The sequence below is a fragment of the Pyrgilauda ruficollis genome, unplaced genomic scaffold (genome assembly GCF_017590135.1).
Source record: "Pyrgilauda ruficollis isolate IOZ18807 unplaced genomic scaffold, ASM1759013v1 scaffold3, whole genome shotgun sequence".
NCBI lineage: Eukaryota > Metazoa > Chordata > Aves > Passeriformes > Passeridae > Pyrgilauda > Pyrgilauda ruficollis.
This window is the reverse complement of record NW_024524377.1, coordinates 24,818,611-24,836,012: the sequence shown is the minus strand read 5'-3', so window position 1 is coordinate 24,836,012 and position 17,402 is coordinate 24,818,611. Positions and strand designations below refer to the sequence as shown.

General features: G+C 35.2%; 1 protein-coding gene across 5 annotated transcripts in view; it reads right to left on the bottom strand.

Annotated features, from left to right (window-relative positions):
- The window catches only part of FAM126B (family with sequence similarity 126 member B), a 49,861-nt gene that overhangs the window by 25,238 nt on the left and 7,221 nt on the right, over positions 1–17,402 (bottom strand). For 3 of the 5 annotated variants that reach the window (XM_041472922.1, XM_041472921.1, XM_041472925.1), the window contains 3 exons: positions 5,703–5,805; positions 5,245–5,323; positions 4,088–4,189 (listed from right to left, as the gene is read on the bottom strand). In XM_041472922.1, coding sequence (XP_041328856.1) covers positions 4,088–4,189; positions 5,245–5,295 — 153 coding nt within the window. In that variant the 5' untranslated portion in view covers positions 5,296–5,323; positions 5,703–5,805. Of the gene's footprint in view, positions 1–4,087; positions 4,190–5,244; positions 5,324–5,702; positions 5,806–6,610; positions 6,696–10,278; positions 10,386–17,402 lie in introns of those variants that run through there. The other 2 variants (XM_041472923.1, XM_041472924.1) reach the window with 2 other exon arrangements.

The window sequence follows — 17,402 nt, the reverse complement described above, 5'->3', positions numbered from 1 at the left end:
TACAACGGAAGCAAAGAGAGCGAAGATAGATGACATTGACAATGTTGATACAGAATGAGAGAGGTCCAGTCATTTAGAACAAATGGATTTTTACAAGTTATATAAATCTGTCTACACACATAAACATCCATATTTATATCCATGTATAGAAAGACAGATAGAAAGATATAAAATGACCAACCACACAAGTTTTGGCTTGGGATCTAAATGACATTAGAAATCTGTAAAGCTTCTATTACAATCACTTCAAGGAAAAAATGGTACAGCTTTCTCATAGTATATTTATTCTAGTATTTCATACATGTATAGCACTTTATGTTCAAAAGAGGCATAAGTATATCCTTTCTTAATGATTATTTACTTAGTAGAAACTCCTATCTAAAAGTGACAAAAATTATTAAAACCAACTCTTACAGTAAATGTTCTAATCCTCAGATATAGAACTGTATCCTTGCTTTATGAAAGGCCTAACAGATTTCAAACGTTCAGATTTAAAAAGTGGCTACTGAGTAATTCGGACATCATTAAATAAATTTGTAGATTTTTCTTTAAAAGAAAATATGATCAAGAAGAGAACAGAAAGAAGAAAAATAAACCCCTGAGAACAAAACATGCCAACATATCTGCAGCGAGATGACAAGTGCAAGAAAAGCTAAAAATATTATCTGAAACCAGACATATACAATGGCAATGCTATAAATAGTACTCGTATTAGATTAGAGATGACAGCAGCCTAAAGCTGTTTCCTATTTCAAATTAGCCACTCTCATCCAAGTCCCATTAAAAATAGTGGAAAAGAAAAATTTATTTTAGCTAAGTCCAATGACGCTCAACCAGAGCAGTTACTAAGTTTATTCTAGCTACGTTCAAATGAAAATTTTATAAAAGTAGTCTTTTAAGACTAGGGAGACATTCTCCCTAGAAAGATACAAGCAATATCCAGTCAGTGGTGCTGCAAGCATTCAAATTCTCCTTATTTTTAGTAGTCATCATATTTGTTGTGGAAAATGTTTAACAACTGCAATTACTTAGGTAAAAACCTGTAACTACTATAGCACTTCCTGGTGTGTTCAGAGCTGTAAGAAAAGTTGTAAGCTTTTTCCACAAGAAAAAGCTGCCATCACAAAGATGCTACAACACAAATATTTTCAAAAGCACAAACATCCAGGATTTTCCTATGAAAGTACAGTATGATAGCCTCCCACCTGGAAACACAAAATTTGACACTCTGAGACAGAACAAATGTTTTCCTTGCATCCTGGTTATCTGGCTTTCCAAAGAGCCAGCCTCTTCCAAGTAATCCTCTGAATACACATACTGAGAAGACACTGGATAAACAGAGGAAATGGAGCTTTTGTCATCAGTAATGGGTGTATACACGAACTGGCACACATTTTTTAATCCCTAAGATCTTTCAGTCCAAAGTTAAAGCAAACCGAGTAGCACAGAAGTCAGAAAAAAATCCAAAGTAAAATATCTCTTACAATCCTCTCTTTTTCCTAACAAACAAAATAATTTTAATTATAAGATCTTTCCTATTAGCATAAGCAGCAATAAGCATAAAAAACAAATGACATTTTTATTGGCTTAAACTACAGCAAGCGTCAATGATCTAATTTTCACTCTTCATTTTATACCTCACAGAGATGCAAACCAGTCGTGTTTTAAGGAAGATGATGAATAGCCTTCCTTTGGCTTATTTTACAAGTTTCCCAAATCCTAAGAGTCACATCTTGAAGCTAAATATAATGCTTTAGAAAATGCATTACCAATATTGGAAATACCTGCCTTTTTGAAAAACTCAATTGTAGAAAATAAAATGTGCTTACTTTAGACTTAACTATAACGTAATGGGTGAAACCATTTATTATTTCAAGAGTACTGGGTCTGGGCTTGCTTGGCATTGCAAAGGTGATCTCACTATGTTTCACTGCTGCCCTGAGTTAAACCTAATTAGCACCACATGAATATTCAATATTTGAATTTCAGCAGTACAGTAACTTGACATCCATAGAGTATTGTCTACAGCCATAAACCAACCCTAAAAATTATAAGATTATCTGAAAAACAGTACTTCAAAAGCACATTACTTGTGAATTCCAATACTACACAAAAACCAATATATTATTCAGTTAAATTAGCTGTTTATGAGCAAGATCACTCTCTACACTTTACACAAATTTCTGCTCCAGTCATCTTTATCTTTATATTTAAAACGTCAGGGCACTTCCTCAAAGGCAAATAGCAACAACTGTATTTAACTTGTCAATATGCTTGCCTTCATTTAATAGCTCACAAACAGTAGACACCTGCAAAAGAGAGAAACAGCTTGGTTGTTTGGTTCCTAAATATGCTGACTCCATGTTAAACTAATAATCCTGGTCTTATCAAGATAGAATGATGTGATTCTAGAAAAATTCATGTTTGCCCTAAACAGTTTGCCACTTTCTAGAAGTTTTAAAAAATCAGTCAACTTTATGATTAAATTGCACTAAAGAATTATTTGCCCATCAAGTTCAAGAATCCAGAAAGAGTATTTTTATAATAGTCTACCACATGTACTTAATCTTCATAAACCATTAATTTCCCTTCTAACAAAAATGCCCTATAAAGCATATTTAAAAACCCCTCTCAGTTAGAGACAAATATTACTACAGAATAATGTAAAGTAATGAATTCACTCTGGTTATATTCCTCACAAGCAAATAACTTTGGAAGAAGTACAACAAGGAAATACATCCTGCCTTAACGAGTAGAACCTGAAGCTGGACATCTTTGTGTCTAGGATTGCTTATCTTACACGTGATATCAGAATCAGGCCCAAACAGCAACAGCTGTTCCAAAGAGTAATATCTGACAAGCACCAGTGAGCAGTAACATGAGATCACACTAAAAAGAGAGCCTTTTTGCAAATCTGGTTCTTTGCTCTTTAAATAAAATAAATCAAATGCTTATTCTCAAAGCAATGAGAAGCTTTTACATCTTCAGAAGTCTACACAAACAAAAATGCATAGACAACAGCAATGATGGCTTCAGGTTGAAGAGAGAATAACAGCAACTTTTCAGTACAAAGAAAAAGGTCACTATGCAGGATATTTATAATACTGAAATGAAGCTGACAGCTATGAAGCCTTTTTTTTCTTTTAAATTGCATGAGCATTATGCAATCTCCTTGAAGCTCAATCAAGCATTCGGCTTTCTAAAACAGCTGAGCTGTACTTAAGAAAATAAAGAACTTACTTGCTGTGTACACTACCCCTTTAATTTATAAATATATGAGAAGTCACAGATGATACACCAAGTATTTGTAAGCATTTTATCTAAAGTAATTGACATGTCAGAGAATGGTATGCTTGCACAATTTATTCAGAAGTTATTTTTCACACACTTGCCCAGAAATGCTCCTCACAGAAGCCAATGGGTTGGAAAGCTCAGTTTAACATCACTTGTGAAATGAATTATGTACAAGGTTAAACTAAATTTGCATATTTTGGGGCCCTGGTTCTGCTCTTGTTTACAGCAGTGTAAACCAAATTCCACAAAAGTGATACTAGTATAAGCAGGAGAAGATCTTGTTATCTTAATGGCATTTAAAAAATTGATTCCATCTTCCACTGCAATAAGTGACCACACAAAAAGTACATTGGTCTTTCTGAGCTTCATTGTAAGGCTTATTTTGTCTAAGTTATGACTGAAAGGTGGTTTCTGGGAACTGAAAAAAAAAAATCAAATTAAAAAAAAAAAAACCAAACTTGAGCCTCTCCCCCATAAAAAAACAACAGCAAAAAACCCCCAAACCAAAACACCAAAACCAAGTCATGACAAATAAAGCACAACAGTCAGCTGTGGCAAGGAGAACCTAGCAGACAGCATAAACAGTATTTTTGGAAGCAGATCAGATTGTGTATTACTAGAAAGGCATTAAAGTAACAGTTAAAAAACAAGACACTAAACAGATGAATGATACCCATGTTGGACAACATTAGAAAAAATAAACAATCTTCCTCTCCTTTAGTTTCCCCAGGTTCAGTTGTAGAGGTGAAAGATCCAGGAATGAGAATAAAAATAGTGTTTTAAAATCTCCTACCTCATTGTTTGGGTCTTGAATGACCTTATAAAGAGCTGGTACCAGTGGTTTTTTTCGGTGCAATGTAGCTGCATAGCTGGAAATTTGTGATTCAGGTAATGCCTAAAGAGAAAAAAAAAAGGTTACTCTGACCAATAAATGCTTCCAAATATTCAATATCTCCACAAAAGAATGAAGTCTCATCTCAACATCAAAGTCCTGAAGTTCAGTAAATTTTCAGACTTGTAAACTAATCATTGAGTACAAGTCCTTCTCCACACAAACAGCATTTCAGAGCACTTAACCACTTTCAGGGTTAAATCCAAAAGCAGCTTACATTCATCTTTCGTAAATCATTTGCTCTAGTTTGATATGAGGACTCTCTTTCCTGACAGCCTGTATTTAACAGGACCTTTTTGAAGACTTTATCAAATCAACTCAACTTATTTAAGAAGCTTGGAGAGTATAGAATGAGCATGGACAGCCTCGAGTCTTCCCCAAGCAACCATGTTTGTGGATTTTACATCCTTGGAACTTAAGCAGATTTCCAACAACTGCACATAACAACTTACTCTCATCAATGATGTGAGCAACTACTAATTCTTGATTTAAATAACAGACTAATTTCTTATCAGTAATGAAATCCTGTTTTCTTGTTTATGCATTATCCTTTATTTCACTCAGCATAATTATCAACATGCAAAATAGCTTAAAAATATTTCAAATTCTTCATGATGAAGCAATCTTATGCAGATCATAGGGGTAAAAAGTAAAGTATTTTTCTTTGATTTTTTAAAAATTTCAAATAAATATATATTAGTTATTTTTCAATTAAAAAGTTCCTCAACTGCAAATTTGGGCAGCATCATCCAGCTGTTAGTTAAATTCTATCAACTTGACCCACACAAAATACACATTTAAAAGACCACATTGCTATTGCAGTGTTCTGCTCTACAATAATAAACAATAAAAATAAACTACTATTAGAATTATGCATTACATATTACGTACCAGCTAACTCAATTATATAGCCTATGCATGCTTTATGCATTATAAGAAATTGAAAGATCAAGTAATAGATATTTAAAATGTTAATTATTTGATATTAAAAAAAACCCACTACTATGTTTAGTGGCATTAAGCCAATGGTTTAGATATCATTGATCTTCTCAGTTCACCTTGAATTCTGACAGCCATTCTTCCACCACACCTCGTTCTGATCCCAGCATTTTCCTACTTCTTTTGCTTCCCTCTTACCTTTAGAAGAAATAAAAAGAAGTTAAATATTAGTTATGGTAGGAAAATTTAGTTTTTTACTCCTCTGGGCAAGGAACTGCTTCAGATTTCTAAAGCATGTTTAAACATCCTAAAATACAACAAATTCAGAAATAACATTAATTTAAATTCAAGTAACACTTGAGTGACTTATTTCAGCAGAACCACTGAAAAACAATTCTCTAAAATAACAGAACAACTAATTGTATCTCTGCAAACAAAAGTTTACAAAGACATCCTGATACCATGTCAGAGTGATACAGGTATATAATTTAATTTAAAACATCACAGCACATGCTACAGAAGAGCCTGAGTTCCGGTTCACTCTGCCTGAAAAAAAAAATGCAACATTCAACTTTACCTCTTTAAAGAAGTCAGTTTTCTAAAGGAGGAAGAGGAGAAGGAATGCAGAAATTTTTCAACCTGGGATGCATTTGTCAAGCCTTCAAGTACTGCCCCGTTTTCTAAAAGATAAAAAAAACATATGATTACAAAATCAGGAAAAAATATAGTAAAGTAAAACAAGCATTAATGTAAACATTTTTTGGCCTTACAAACTGAAGTTTACCAAATCCTCCAAAGTCCACATGAATCCTTCTGCAATAAAGCAATCTGTCATTCAAAAAAAAAGGCTCAGTGTTTTAGCAGGAGGAAGGGAGGAATTGCCTTCATCCAAAAGAAAGGCTTTTATGACTTACATAGAAAATCCTTCTGTTTTAGTGAGGCACAGTACTTACAAAGAACAGAGTAAGATGAAAGAAGAAAGTAATAATTTTATAAAATGTGAACTGAATTCTCCCTGACTTTGGAGAACATATAATTCTTAAATTGAATATATTAAAGACTCTCCCATACTATAATTTCTTAGGTACATATTCCTTACAGAGCCAAATTTTCAGTGCTGTTGTGAAAACCACGTATTACACCAATGTTCACCTTTTGCTGAAGAATCCCTCCATAGTGAGCCTGAGGAAAACAACACAGATAGGAGCAACTCTAGGTATATTAGTGGTTTTGCCATGCATTTAGCTTCAAGCTTCCCTATTTGGGAAGCTCTTTCAGTGTAAATCAGCTTGAGAAGCACAACTGCTGTATCAATACAGAAGCAATCCACATCTGCTCTGGCTACATTCACTGCCGGTTCAGTTTTAGGACAAATCGTCTCTCCCTTTCAAATTATTTGCCTGGATATCAAAGACATTTTTAAGGACTTGCACAAAGAAGCAAGACAGGCAGCTGACGGACTGCCAGCACACAAGCTGCACTCACCCTGCACAGGAGCACTGAGGAAAAGCAGGGTGAGCCCCTCAGCTCGGTGCCCCATCCTGCTCCGCCTGGGCTGGGCTGCTCCGGGCGCCTTGGACGCTGGTCCAGAGGCACATGAGCACAGCAGCTGTGGGACTGCCTCAGCCTCACACACAGATGACTCTCTGGGATTTTCAAATGGCCATCTGGAAAGCACACCTCATGCTTACACTCACTCCCTGGTTTGCTACACCTTTGGGGGGAAACTTATAAATATATCAAACACTGTGTGGGTGTGTCCCTAAAGTAAACTGGTTCAATACAATAAGCCCTGTGCATATTTATTCAAGGTTGAAGTAGCCTGAACCAAGAGTATTGAATTTCATTTCCAGAGTGTTCACATCTCTTCCAAAGCAAACATAGAGGGAATATAAGAGATTTCTCATGTTTATTTTAAAAACATTACCTTTTTTTTTCTACTATGATTCAAAGGTTCTTATAATATATAGGAACCATAAAAAACTAATCAACAATTTAGTTATTAGTAGCAGTAATAATAAAACATTCCAAAATATTTTTACATATGGTCTGATGAACATTTCTTAAATACTGAACAAGTAAGCAAGTTTGAATTCATACTAAAGCATGGAACAGGAAAAGTTATAGTTAGGAATGTAGTCACTCAATGTTAAAATCAAATACAAAAAATCAATTACCAAAAAGCTTCCCCATAAAAGCACCTGAAGGGATAGTTTAAATATTTTCTCCTAAACTTACTCATTTGGCATAAACAAGCAGAATATGACACATAAGGCTGTTAAATTAGACCTGGAATCTTTATGCTTAATATTAAAGCTACAGTAGTCTGTTCTGAAGGAAGTCACAGTCTTGCACTGTGCATCTCTCAATTACGGTTAAGAAACAGAATTCTACCAAGTCAGAACACTCTCCTTGATCATGCTATGCACACAAATCATGGAATCATAGAATGACCTTGATTGGAAAAGACCTTTAAGGCCATGGAGTCCAACCACTGTGCAACACAGCACTGCCAACTCCATCAATACACCACGCCCTTTAGTGTCACACCTACCTGGGTTTTTAAACTCCCCAAGAATTTTTGATTACAATAAAAGAAAAAAAGAGTCAACTATGCTCATCAGAGAGCTTGTTTTTCACTTACATTTAGAAGAAACATATATTGAATACATTATTATTTACCAGTCTGCATTTAAACCAAGACTAAGCAAGATAAATTTGCAACTCCAAAATGATTACCCAGATAATCTCAGCCAGTACCAACTGCTACACTGTAGTGTAGCAGTGGGGATTAGAAAGAAAAACATGCCACTGATTAGATAATATTTAAGAAGATATGATTATTTAAGTATGCAGAAGGTTTTTTGTTGGTGGTTTGTATTTTATTCAGGGTTTTTGTTTGTATGTTTGTTTTAAAGAGGCCAGTAGTTTATACTGGTTTAAACATACATGGGTGAGATTACATTACAGGACATGAACTTCAAAATGAGTCCAGCTCTTGGCCATTTTATGCTAGATGGCAAAATGCATATAATGCAATTTTTGTACTACTTGCACAATGAATGAAAATATTATGTATTTCTATCTTAAAGGCCACGAGAAGAATAATTTGCATTTAAAACCTTAACTGTGTCAGCCAAAAGAATAAAGCTTCATGCTACATGATTTCTTCACAATGTTATTTGTGTAAGGGACACTATGGACTGACAAGTCTAAAAGAACAGAAAACTCTATTATCAATTATAGCTCGTTCTTCCAAGCTACGTAAACACTCCTCTCATATCTATAATTCATTACTGAGCATGGAAAGAAATGTATTTGAAGAAAGATTTTTCCATGCTGCCTCTGTAAAAAAAGTAGTGTGGAAACCATCAAGAATGCATCCTTACTCTGAACTAAACATACTTTCAGTTTCTTTGATTCAGCAAGTTTGTAGCTCTGTAAGAGGAGCACCTGTGTTAGACATGATTAACACCCTGGAAAACAGAATAGATAGAAGACAACATAGGATGAGGTGGTCAGAAGTACACAGGAAAGAATCTTCCCCACCACACACCCACATTAACGAGACTGGGAAACTCTGGAGGAAGAAAACCAGGCAACATGCTGATAAATGCAGTTAACAAAAGCACAATTGGAACTTCTCGTGATGAGCTATTCCTGAATGCAGAGGTGTAAAAGACTAAATGGAAAAAGACTAGATCATACGTTTGATGATGTAATAAAAACATCTGTTCAGGAATGCATCAGCAGCCAGAGAATAAATAAAGATGCTTGATCACACAAAGTCATTTAAAGTAAATCTGAAAATATGAAAGTAGAGCATACAAAACTGGTAAAATGTTCTTATTTGAAGTACCAGCCTACATTTGTTGCAAACAAAATATGTATAAGGCAGAAAAATGTTTAAGAAGCAGTTGAAGACAAGGATTGTGAAAAATAACTTTTAAACTGGATATGGGAATAATTTTTTTTTAAAACAGAGAAATAAAGGGCTCCTTGTCTTAGAAGCTCATGGAATTAAGTGGTTCAGAAGGTAGAATGGACTTTTTCTTGTAACAGAGTAATAAAAAATAAAATGTTTGAATGCACCAAGATAGAAATCTTAGACTGTTAACAGTGTACTGCTTCTCACACTTTAACTTACCAAATAACATGAGGACAATAAGAAGCTATTGTAGATAAACACTGTAATACCTGTTTTACATAGTCACTTCTGTGGAAGACCAAAGTAAAGAAGAAAACTTAATGCTGTAAACTAGCACTTCATTGACATGCTTTACCAAAAAAATTATCTTAAAAGCAACTCCTTGCTTAATCACTCAGTATATAGGTGTATACAGCTTCATCCAGCTACTCTAAAGTTATATACCAGGAGATATTAAACAGCCACAGCATGGTCTGTTTCCACACTAGAAAAGGGTCTCACTCTCACGCTAATCTAATCCCAAGAAAAAATAAAACCAGCCTTGGAAATGTTCAATTTTGGTGGATAATTTCTTGTACTTACTTAAAAGTATATGTATTGTAATATACATCTTTTATGATAAATACAGTACATATACCATTGTGATTTCCCTGTATCCACATACACAAACATATTATTCTACCAGAATCCTATTTAGGAGACACTTAAACTATCATTTTGGTAAGAACATAAAATAATACATTCAAAAACTATTGTCCTCAACAAATCAGAGCTACAACTACAACTTGCCATTTGAAACAGGTTCAAGCATTCTGCCAGAATTCTCTTGGCCATACAGTTCCACAGTACAGAGAAACAAGGTAAAAACTGACAAAGACAGAAAGAAGCAGAACCTTCTCGGGACAGTTATTAATTTAAATTGTCAGCTCAAGCCTTCTCCTTAATAGAAAGAGTACTCTTCCAACTCTAGTTTTTAGGTAATTTAATTGCAAGCTTCAGCAGACAGGCACGCATTCCAACTTTAAAATATAAATGCTGATGTATTCTTTATGTGGGATTTAGGTTGCCAGCCTTATTAGACAAGCCTTAGTCATGCAAAACAACTTGGATAAGACACTACTTCCCTGCCCACTCTGACTCACTAGTAAAAACCAGGCTAAAAACCTTTCTTTTTGGATATCAGCAACAAAGAAAGTTATGTGAAAACAATGGGAGAAAGCCTTACCACAGAAAAGTCAAAGATGATTGATAATAGTCTTGTAAACTTTCATGGTACCATACTTGCACAGTAAGATCCATTTCTTATCAAAAAGGTCAGATCAATTTCAGCAGCTGCCAAAAAAGGGGTAAAGAAAAGGTACAGCCCATCTGTTCCAAAAAGCCTCCTCTAAGTCATTTTCAGCTCTAAATATCTTCTGTGCTTTTTCAAGCACCACAAAGCTCAGCTGCCAACCTTCTATCTTTTTACCATTCCTACAGTAAAACTGCTTTACAGACACAAAATTGCTGAAGACAAACAATTAGGACAGTGGGAATGAAAATACAACACTGAAAATAGACACTATATAACAGTTTAAAAAACTACTTTAAGGTTGATGTTTTCATATTATTGCACAAAGTAGTTGTAGAAAGCTACAGAAGTCAGGCGACTCTACAGAGAAAAATTTTAGTGTCTCATAGAGGCAAATAAGCAGAACCTGAATTAAACACAATTGTAAACTCATAGCTAAATCCCTCTCCTAGGAGTTCATGCAACAAATAAAGAAGAAAAGAGTTGAGATAATCACGAATGTGGAACAGGAAATTGATCTTCTGCATTCAAAGAAAACACTCCTCTACATTACTTACAGAATTTTGGAAACAATAATAATAAAGAAATTATCCTGCAGCCTTAAATACCATAAAACACACATTAATTATTCTATGATAAGGACCTGACGCACTTAAAAATATATATATATACACACACACGTAGGTTAGCCACAGAAAAGTTACCTTATTCTCTCAGCACCAGTTTCCTTAGAAACAACTTCACATAGTCATCCTACACAAAAGCTAAAACATTCTCTCGTCAGGATCGTGGTGATAACCCATCCTACGCCAGACAATACAGGTTTGTCCTCCCTTTGCAGCAGTTCATATGCAGTAATTCTTCCTGTGCTTGTTTGTCTGCATTACCCTCTTCGCTTACAAAAACATTTCCATGCAAACTACTTTCCGTGTAACCCTACCTCTCCCAAACACCTTCTCCTTCATGGTTTTGGTTCATGAAGTAAATTAAATTTAGATAAGTAAAGATGCAAAATGCATAGTAAAAGAAGGAGCCTAAAAAAAAAAAAAGCTTCAGCAAACTAACACTTGCAAAATCACAGTTAAGGTGGTCTTTTTAAGGCACTCTGTGCTAACTACTAAAAATGAACAGACACAGGCGAAGAGAAATCTTGAAACAGAATTTCTGTGGGAACAAAACCAAAACAAAATTCAAACCCATAACAAAACAAATCAACAAAAAGATACACTACCAAAACCTCCCCAATATGCACTTTGGAATAAGACTTCAAACATTATGCTAAGATCACTATCTGGTCTGTAAAGGAAAGAAATTAATGCAGAAACGTTCTAGAAATACCAGCTGAATATTCTAAGCAGCTTCCCACTTTTGAGCTGTAAAATCGTCACTTGAGAAAAATAAATGCCTGTTATATTATAAAAATGTCCATTAAAAAGCTGAAGCCAATTCCAGACCACATCTAAATTCAAATACCAGTATATATTTCTCATTGCAGTATTCCCTACCAACTGTAATTTCCACAAAATGGAATTTAGGTTACATATTCATTAACTAATTTACCTAACCTCCTTTCTTCTACCCTGTTCTCAAAGAGATCTAACCCAGAGGATCCTCTGCTGAAAGTAATGAAACCCCTTATTCTAATCTTTCCAACTTCCAGATGGTAAAGCCTCCACCTCCAGGAAGAGGAGTGTAAATAGATTAAGCTGAAGTGACAAAATTCCCCCATCCATACACTTACTTGCACATTCACAAATTCTTAAATGAGTGTAATCTCCAAATTTATCTGAATTTACCTCAGTTATAGCTAAAATTATGTCATCTTGCTGACTTTTAAAAAATGATGCGGTAAGAATACAAAGTTCCAAATAAACTTTAGAAATGGCAGAGTTAAAATTAAGATCCATAAGAATTAAGACACTGTTTTACTGCATGATGCCATAAATTTCATCTCTGACTCAGATGCTTCATTCACATTTAAGATGCATGGTTTTCAACGATAAACTTAGTTCTGATTAATATACTGGTCTTACCTTTTCATTACAAGTTCCCAGGCTTTAAAAAGCAAACTCAACAAATGTAGTTAAATGAAACATCACTGATCACACCACTACTCATCAAGATGACACAATTTCAGAACAGCCCAGATCTATTCTGCTTACCTATTGGAATATATGAGCAAGTTGAACCCTACAAACTTACAAGAAGGACTTAAGTCGCATACAGAGGCTGTTCACTATTCAGAGGTAAAGCAGTAGCATCAAGAATTCTGAAATCTAAGATCTGCTTCAATTTTCACAGTTAAAACCGTAGCTGCCTTTAGCACTTCCAACTGTCACTGCAGAGGAAGCAACTTGTCTTCTTCCATGTCATGCATCACAGCATGAGTTCAGTGTCAGTCATTTTCAGTCTCATGCTAGTTTTCTGAAAGTTAGAGAGGGGTTTTAAGAACTGCAAAGAACAATCTCACAAAACGGAGAGAAAACCACTGTTAATTTTATATTGAGATTAGACAGACTGTACAAGTCAGAATTTCCACCCATAAGAAATAAAACATGTACCTGACTATGTTAATTCTATATAATGCAATCCATCAAGAGCTGTGTGAACATCAATGATTAAGATATTTGACCCAACTGATTAAGGTGATGGTACTACAAAAATTGATGCTTATAACCAGCCCTACTATTAACTCCACTAGGATTCCTCCAGAGCAGGAAATTACACAGCTTTTGTTGGACCCTCCTTCACAGAAAACAGGCAAAGGAATTGTGTCTGTAAAGAAAATGTAACACTTTTTCATCACCTTATTAGAAGCTCTCATGAAACTCTGAAACTCAGCTTACTATAATTGGCACTCTGTGCCCTATTACTTGGAAGCATAAGCTGCTTCTCAGTGAAATAACCATGTGAGAATTAAAACAGTAGTAAATGTAAATTAGTGTAACAAATACACCAAGTACCCCCTTTGTCTTGGTATGAGTTTAATAATTCATCTTCACTGCTGAATAGTTAAACACAATGCATATTGTTTACAGTCATTATTCTTCTACTGTTAAACCAACATTACAACAGAATGCAAACGAACCAGTCATAAGAAAAGGACTAATTAATATTTTACTGTGAAATTATTCGTTTTTCATGTATTTTTAAATAGTGAGGACACTAAGTTACTAACATATGTGGGGGTATTACTTGGGGAGGGTGTTTGGATGTTTTTTGTGCGTTTTTTAATCTGAAATTTAAATTATTTCTTTTAGAGCAAAACTTCATATATAATATCTTTAGGAACACAACACAAACACAGAAGAAACAACTTAAATAAACTCAATCTTTCATGCATCATATTGTACAAATCAGGCGAGATTTTACACAATATTTTTCAGTTACCTAAGCTATAGACCAGTATAAAAAATAAAGTAGTGTAAAACCACAACAAACAACAAAACGAAACAGAGACAAAAAGAAAACAGCCTTCCACAGGTGCTTGATGACTCCAGTTGGAATACACAACCTTTTTTCCTCCTCTCACCAACACCGCAGAAACAAGAGCAAGATCTTAAATGCACACTACTATTTTCATACATATTTTCTAATTATTGCCTGAACAAAATTAAAAGTTTTTGTCAAATAGTGTCCCAACACATATTCAGAAAATTTGAGTCTTTCAAGATTATGAAAAATTACAGATTTGACAGGCAGCACTGAAAATCCATGCAGCAAACTTCACAGCTAAGCTTTTTTTGTGTGTGGACAGGGCAGTGGAACTTATGTAGAGATGGTTAATTTTACCATGTTCTAGGTTTTCAAACATATTTCCTTGCACTCCAAAAAACCTCACTGAGAACTCAATGTTCTAATCTTCAGGCACTTTTACATAACCTCATCCATACACAGAGATATTCTGGGTTTTTGTTTGTAATACTGAACAGTTTTCCCACTTAAAAACAAAACAAAAAAACCAAAACAAACCACCTTCAAAAGCACTTGGTAAAAGAGAGCTTTTTCTTTCCTCAAGTTTCTGGAATAAATTTACCCTTGGTAAAAGACCAGAGATGGCCTTATATGCATAAGGGGTTATGCTACTACTTTTTGCAACATTAATCATCTCTGAGCAATTACTACATCTACTTCAAATGAAATACACCCACATAAACTACACTAAACATAAACAGTTTCTCTAATCTTTTACAGGTACTGCTCATCTGGGCAACAGTTATGACCTTTTACTTTTTTATTAGTTATACTGGCATAGAGCAAATTCAGTTCATTCTCTTCAAACACAATCAAAAATTTTTAATCAAAGCCTGAGTTTAATTAAAAGCCTGCTCTGTTTCCCTATGCAATTGTGCTGATAGGGATCAGCAGCATTTACCAAAGTTCAAGCAGCAGGCACCTGAAATTGCTAGATTACACATTTTTGGTGTAAGTAATATACTCATCTTTCATACAGCATGCTCCACAGTCTTTCAAGGGCAACTTAGAGGATTTAGAAATACTGAGGTCATTGAAATGCACAGTGAACCTGCAGAGAGAACATGGAGTAACTTCTCAAAAAGTAGGGCTGATCCAGTATAAAGCCAAAAAAAAAAAACCTGAAGGAAAAACCCTCACCCCCAGGACAACAAAAAAACGCCGAGAACAAGCCAAAACCAACGCGCACAGTCCACATGTGACCCCTTCAGCACATGAAAAAACTGTTCTGAACAAAATACAGACCCAGACCTAACACCCCTGTACTTGCAATTATGTTCAGATTTGCAAGTTAAGATGATTACACCACAATTATTTCTTATCGGTGAGCAGCAAGGGTTTCATACTTGGAGGGAAATCCTTGTGCTTTTTGCCTTATCTGCCAGCTATCCAACTGGCACTTTGAGAAGATTTTCATAACATATTTTAATAATTTTATTCCCTACTCAGTTCTATCTGCTTCATTTGAACTACTAAAACCAAGAAGATGGTAACTTGATTCCCTGCAATAAAAAAGGAAATGCTAATAAAAAGCCTTTCCATTTTCCATAGATGTGACACATATGCATAAACATGCAGAATTTACTCATAGCAATCTTACATATATCAGAAAGCACTAAAGTCTGCATTCAGAAAGACAAAGAGATAATCATTTCAATCTATTCAAAGTCAGCACATATTACTAAAGTAGAATGCCCCAGCAGTTCATAGAAATAGCAACAAAATTACTATTAATAGGATTCTGCATAAAGCCAAGAAAAGCCTGCATCCTTTTCCTGTAGGAGAGATATTTTGTCTTTCAGAAGTGGGTACACTGGAATATTAATTTGAAATACATCAAAACTTGATAGAGCTGACAATGGACAACATAGTGATTAAGGTTTCCTAATTAGCATGATAATGTCCATTTAAGATTTATTCCCTCCTCTCTCTCACAAGACCAAAAATTTATTATCAAAATAAGCCATCAAATACAGTAGTTGGCAATCATGGGAGTATCATCAGCAGAGAAGGGCAATGGACCATCACACCCATACACATCTCCACCAGCCAAGTGTGATAGGATTCCTGCAAAATGTTTCAGTAAAATGACAAGAAGCTGGGCTAAGCAGCTCCTTCCTTTTCAAAAAAGAAAAGAAAAAGACATAACAGTCCACTTCCCCACTGACCAACAAATCTTTAGGCTTTCTGTATTTATTAGACAAAATTAGTATCTAAAGGTGCTGTACTTCAATTTTTTCAAACTCCTTCTATTTTCATATGTTGAACCTACCTAGTTTTCTGTCTTTAGCACAGACCAGAACCTGCAAGTCTAAGAAGAAGGGCACAGAGGAAATAACAGAACTAACCTTTGAACATTTAGTAGGGGAGGGTTGGAGGGGTGGCACAAATCAGCACAATACTCAATTACACAATTTCAGCAGCATCAATGCCAGTTAGTATTGGCTGCTGACCCCTAATTTGATCAGGAATGCCTCCACGATCTTAACTTGATTAGGACTTCATGCACAACCCCACTGTTGCATATTTGTTTTTCTGCCTTAGTATCTTAAGTTTTACTCAATTTAAACACTGAAGTAGCTAGGTAAAAAAACTACAAGGTTAACACATAAGCATTATTATGGAATTTGCTAGAGCATCTTCAACCATTTCCCTAAAAATGTCAGAGTTTAATTTTCAGCTAATGTGGCAAATTAAAAGCTGGATATATAGGGCTAACATTGTAGTTTAAATTAAGAAGTAAAATTAGTGCAGTAGTTTTAGTTACGCCATGTAAACGGCAACATTACTGTGAAAAATCATATTAAACCTGCAGATAACTGAAGGGATTTTATCCACAGAGAGGAAAAAGCAAAGCATGTAGTCTCTCAGAGTTTAATGCCATGATTTCTGAAACATAAGGTATGCGGAACACAGCTGCCATCTGAATGATTTAAACACCCAGATGCCCCAGTAACATTTTTCCATGGCTGAGGAAACAAATGCAACAAAGTCACAAATTGCAACATCCAACAAAGTTTCATTTCTGCACCCACAAGGAATGACTGCATGAGTATTTTCACCAAGGATGCAGAAAACGTGCACATTCTGAAAGCAGCGATTGCTCTTACATGACCACGCATAGTCCAAGTCCACTCAACACCTGCACAAGCATAAGGGCATCTCAGTTATTTCTGCAACTGATCCTTTGGAGACACACAGACAACAAGCCATGCCTAAACGGTTTTAAAAGTTTTATTTGCTGTCTCAACTTCTAAGACAAATTGTAGAGAGAAGAAAGAAAATTTTGTTCTCTCCTTCTCCCCAAACAAACAAAAAGCAAGCTAGGAAGTTTTCTTATTCAACAGATACAGAGGCTTCTCTAACTCATGTGGTGTTTACACTAACAGGGGCGAAGGCAAAGCTGAAGACTCAGAACACATGAAACAAGTCTTGGCAGACACACAGAGCTAAGCAAACAGCAAGGCAGTAGCCTGCTCCAAGCCTTCCTGTTCAATGGAGAATCATGCAATGCATGTGACACCTGTGATTTTAAGGACAGGCTGTTGTCACAGGATGTCTATGAAAATAAACAGTGCAGATAC